We start from the raw sequence: 5,600 nt of genomic DNA, 5'->3' as shown, positions 1-5,600 counted from the left end.
GATTGTTGTTACCACCCCAGTTGTTGTTATTGCCATTCCAAGTACCCTGATTGTTCTAATTGTTGTTCAGATTGCCCCAATTGAAATTTTGGTTGTTGTTCCCCCAATTACTATTCCCTTGTTGTTGTTGATTGCCCCGGTTGCCTTGGGTTCTCCATTGTTGTTGGTTGGAAGAATTGCCCCTTTGTCCCTAATAATTGTTCACATATTGCACCTCTTCATTCTGCCCATCATAACCATCATCTTAGAATCCACCACTATAATTGTCATATTAATCCGAACTCCCTTGGTTCTGTTGACCTCTTTGTTTTCTTTTGTTCACTAGCATGTTGACACCCTCCATAGCATTCACTTGGCGTGGATTTTAAACCTGCTGTAACTGTGCCTTTACTAGCTGGTTCATTGTTGTTGTCAGCTATGCTATTGCCTTCCCATCATCATAGAGCTCTTTGTGCAAGTGGATGACAGTGGGGTCACCTTGGGGCACATTGGCTATACTTTGCCAAGCGGAGGACGTGTCAGCCATCTCATCAAGAATGTCACAAGCCTCATCATAAGACAACTTCATGAAATTACCCCCAGCAAGTTGGTTCACTATGCGCTGATTTGTTGTGTTAATGCCCCGGTAGAATGTCTGTTGTATCATTGCCTCAGTCATATCATTATTGGGATATTCCTTTACCATGGTTCTATATCTCTCCCATATCTCATGTAATGGTTCGGTGGGATCTTTCTTGAAAGCTAATATCTCATCCCTTAATGTTGTCATGTGCCCCGGCGAGAAAAACTTTGCAATAAATTTATCTGCCAACTCATCCCAAGTAGTATGGAATGGTTGGGAAGTCGTTCAATCCAATCCAATGCCTTCCCTATAAGTGAGAAAGGGAATAATCCCAACTGAAGTGCATCTTTGACACATTAGTTTGTTTTCTCCCCCAACAGGTATCCACGAAACCCTTGAGATATTTGTAAGTATTCTGATTGGAGCACCCGTGAAATAACCTCGCTGCTCCAACAATGTCAACATCACATTTGTAATTTGAAAATTGCCCGCCCAGATCCGGAGTGGGACAATTGCACTAGCATATCCTTGGTTGGGAAGCACTTGAGGAGCCACTCTTGGAGGTGGCGGGGGAGGGTCTGGAATATGATCATTGGCCTGACGGCCTCTCCTTTGTCTTTGAGGTACAATAGGAACCTCATCATCAATATTGTCATCTACCTCCTCCCCCGATGGAAGATCTCCAAGAGGTATGTTGTTTGCTGCCATTTTGTATCTGAATTTGCGACACACACAAATTAGTAACGCAGAAGGAAAGAAGAGCAATACACAAAACTATTTAGATAGATAGCCAAAACCGTTAGCCCCCCGGCAATGGCGCCAAAAAGTGATTGGATCCAACCCTATACCAGTACAAAGTGGCAAGAGCGGTCGAAGCAGCTTTTACCCGAGATGGTCGGGATCGAATCCACATGGAGATATAAGTGGGAATTAGATTCCTATCTAAATTAGAAATGCGTAGTGCTCTTAATTACTCTTCCAATCATCTTTTGGTTGGTTATTACTTCTAATATTTATGCTAATGATAAGCTAAATTAAACTAAGAATGATTGCTTGTAAGGTTTTCTAAATAATTAAAGAGGCACTAGGGAAGTGACTTTCTCCTAGATGGATACTCGACGGGATCTAAAGCCTAAGGCAAAGAAGTTATGTTGGGGATTGCGATATAACCAATGCACGAAATTACTCACTTTATACCTCTCGGTAGCTTGAGTGACTTTGTCCTAATTGATTTTCTCAAGACCAATTGGGTGTCAAAACTGTACAAGCAATATAGGCTCAAGTCGGGTATTACTATCTTTAGGTTTAACCCTTTAATTGGGGCTATCAATCTCTTGATTACATTCCAGTTCCTTGTTGGATTGATTTTCCTAGACTCAAACTCTCTTTCTCAAGAAGAGCCCAAGTCAAATAGGTACAAATTAGTGTTTGCAACCACTAATTTAACATGAAAAAACACAAATCAGTCCAAATATCAACTACCCATAAACATCTAAGCCTTAAACCAAAAGACCCATCAAATACCCACAATAGGGTTGAGCCACAACCCTAGCTAATGGGTCTAGCTACTCATAATAATGGAAGAAAACAGAGAAATAGATGAAAAATAACCCATATGATTTAATTACAAACTAATATAAAGAAGAATCAGTGTTAAACTAGCTACAAATTACTCAAAATAGTGTAATACAGTCGTTCACGTGCTCTGGTCTCAAACAGATTACAAAAGATACCCTAAAAATGTGAAAAGAACGTATTTATACTAGGCTGAATTTTACAACAACAACTACCCAGTAAAATCCCACATAGTGGGGTCTGGGGAGGGTAATGTGTACGCAGACCTTACCCCTGCCCCGATAGGGGCCGAGAGGCTGTTTCCGATAGACCCTCGGCTCAGAAAGACGAAAATAAAGTTAAAAAAACAAAAGGAGAGAATTCATTAGTAACTCCAATAGAAACAGTAATAGTAACATACACATAAAAACTGAAAGATGAATGACATGCAATAACAGTAACCATAATCTAAGGTCCGGGGCTAAGACAAATAACAAAAATAATGTGGGTCCAACATAAACTGCAGCCATCTAAGACCAACCCTAATCCAACCCCGCCTCACCCCCGGAATGAAGTAAGGAAAGCTTTACTACCCCTATCCTACAACCCTAATGCTTGACCTTCAGGCCTTCCTATCAAGGGCCATGTCCTCGGAAATGTGCAGTCGTGCCATGTCCTGCCTGATCACCTCTCCCCAATACTTCTTAGGTCTCCATCTACCTCTTCTCATACCCACCATGGCCAACCGCTCACACCTCCTCACCGGTGCATCGAGGCTTCTCCTCTGCACGTTCCTGAACCATCTAAGCCTCGCTTCCCGCATCTTGTAATCCACAGGGGCGACACCCACCTTCTTCCGAATATCTTCATTCCTAATCTTGTCTATCCTAGTGTGCCCGCACATCCACCTCAGCATCCGTATCTCTGCTACTTTTATTCACTGGATATGGGAGTTCTTAACCGGCCAACACTCTGCCCCATACAACATGGCCGGTCTAACTACAGCTCTATAATACTTACCTTTGAGTATCGGTGGCACTTTCTTGTCATACAAGACTCCAGATGCAAGCCTCCATTTCATCCAGCCCACCCTTATGCGGTGAGTAACGTCCTCATCGATCTCTCCGTCCCCCTGAATCATCTACCCAAGGTACTTGAAGCTATCTCTCTTGGGTATGACCTGTGGCCCAAGCCTCACGTCCCAGCCTACATCTATCGACTCAACGCTAAACTTGCATTCCAGGTACTCTGTCTTAGACCTGCTCAATTTGAAACCCTTAGACTCAAGAGTCTATCTCCAAACCTCTAATCTCTCGTTAACACCGGCCCTCGTCTCGTCAATTAGAACTATGTCGTCAGCAAATAACATACACCATGGCACCTCCCCTTGAATATGGTGTGTCAAAGCATCCATCGCCAAGGCAAATAAGAACGGGCTAAGCGCTGAGCCTTGGTGTAATCCCATAACAACCGGGAAATGCTCTGAGTCGCGTCCCACCATCCTAACCTTAGTCTTAGCTCCATCATGCATGTCCTTGATCGCTCGTATGTAGGCTACCGACACGCCCTTCGCCTCAAGACATCTCCAGAGCACCTCCCTAGGAACCTTATCATACGCTTTCTCCAAGTCAATAAACATCATGTGCAGATCCTTCTTCTTATCCCTGTACTGTTCCACCAACCTCCTAATAAGGTGGATAGCTTCCGTAGTGGAGCGGACCGGTATGAACCCAAACTGATTGTTGGATATAGACGTCATCTTCCTCACCCTCACCTCCACCACCCTCTCCCAGACTTTCATGGTATGGCTAAGTAACTTGATACCCCTATAATTCTTACAACACTAGATATCACCTTTGTTCTTGTACAACGGTACCACTGTACTCGACCTCCATTCCTCCGGCATCCTCTTCGTCCTAAAAATTACATTGAACAACCCAGTCAGCCATTCCAATCCTGCTCTACCCACACACTTCCAAAACTCAACCGGAATTTCATCTGGCCAGTCGCTCTACCTCTACTCATCTTACGTAATGCCCCCACGACCTCCTCCACCTTAATGCGCCTGCAATACCTAAAATCCTGGGGACTCTTCGAATGCCCCAAGTCCCCTAGCGCTATATCCCGGTCCCCCTCCTCATTCAGAAGACCGTAAAAGTACGTCCGCCATCTCTGCTTAATCTAGGACTCTCCTATCAATACTCTACCATCCTCGTCTTTGATGCACCTTACTTGGTCCAGATCTCGGGCCTTCCTCTCCCTTGCTTTAGCCAGCCGAAACAACTTCCTTTCCCCGCCTTTCTCCCCTAATTCCTTGTATAGACGGCTAAACACTGCATTCTTAGCCTCCGTGACCGCCAGTTTTTCCTCCTTCCTAGCCACTTTGTACCTCTCTCTATTCACACTCCTCTCCTCCTCGCTTGTGCTCCCAGCTAACTTTGTGTACGCTACCTTCTTCGCCTCCACTTTTCCTTGGACTGTGTCATTCCACCACCAGTCTCCTTGGTGCCTGCAAGAAAAACCCTTCGATACACCTAGCACCTCTCTCGCCGCCTCTCTTACATAGTTCGCCGTCGTCGACCACATAGTGCTCGCGTCTCCACTACTCCTCCAAGCTCCCATAGCGGATAACCTCCCCTCCAACTCCCGGGCTTTATCCTTGGTTAAAGCTCCCCATCTAATCCTCGGTCGTCCACGAGCATACCTCTTCTTCCTCTTCATCATAATGTTGATGTCCATCACTAAGAGCCTATGCTGAGTCGCGAGGGTCTCTCCCGGGATAACCTTGCAATCCTTGCACAACCCTCTATCACACCTTCTGAGGAGAAGGTAATCGATCTGAGTCTTCACCACCGAACTCTGGAAAGTGACCAGATGCTCCTCCCTCTTTGGAAAAGTCGAGTTCGCAATCACCAGCTCGAAAGCCTTAGCGAAGTCTAACAGCGAAGTACCTCCTCTATTCCTATCTCCAAAGCCAAAGCCATCATGCACCTCACGATAACTACTAGCAGCCGCCCCAATATGGCCATTAAAATCCCCTCCAATAAATAACCTTTCAGTAGGTGGAATACTATGCACAATCTCGTCTAAGCCCTCCCAAAAGCGCCTCTTAACCTCTTCATCCAAGCCCGCTTGCTGCGCGTAAGCGCTAACGACATTGAGGGTGCACTCACCGATCACCAACTTAATAAACATCAGCCTATCATTCACTCGCCTAACCTCAACCACAGACTCTCTAAGATCCCAATCCACCAAGATATCCATTCCATTCTTACCCCTCACGACTCCAGAGTACCACAACTTATACCCATCTGCATTCCTCGCCTTCGTCCCTGCCCACCTAGTCTCCTAGACACAAGCTATATTAACCTTTCTCTTCTAGAGAATCTTTGCCAACTCAATAGACTTACCCGTCAACGTGCCTATGTTCCACGCCCGATCCTCAATCTACAATCTCCCTCTTTCCCCTTACCCTTCTTTCCTC

General features: G+C 45.3%; 1 protein-coding gene across 1 annotated transcript; it reads right to left on the bottom strand.

The window, feature by feature from the left end:
* Window positions 1–847: 847 nt before the first annotated feature.
* LOC138872828 (uncharacterized) lies at window positions 848–5,380 on the bottom strand. The gene is made up of 3 exons (XM_070151246.1): window positions 4,349–5,380; window positions 3,971–4,032; window positions 848–1,277 (listed from the first exon to the last, which is right to left on the bottom strand). The coding sequence occupies exons 1-3, from the start codon at window positions 5,378–5,380 to the stop codon at window positions 848–850; spliced, it is 1,524 nt and encodes a 507-aa protein (XP_070007347.1).
* Between the last annotated feature and the right edge of the window lie 220 nt (window positions 5,381–5,600).

Source organism: Nicotiana sylvestris, chromosome 7 (assembly GCF_000393655.2).
Source record: "Nicotiana sylvestris chromosome 7, ASM39365v2, whole genome shotgun sequence".
NCBI lineage: Eukaryota > Viridiplantae > Streptophyta > Magnoliopsida > Solanales > Solanaceae > Nicotiana > Nicotiana sylvestris.
Note: the sequence above shows the minus strand (reverse complement) of the source record. Positions and strands in the feature narration are given on the sequence as shown.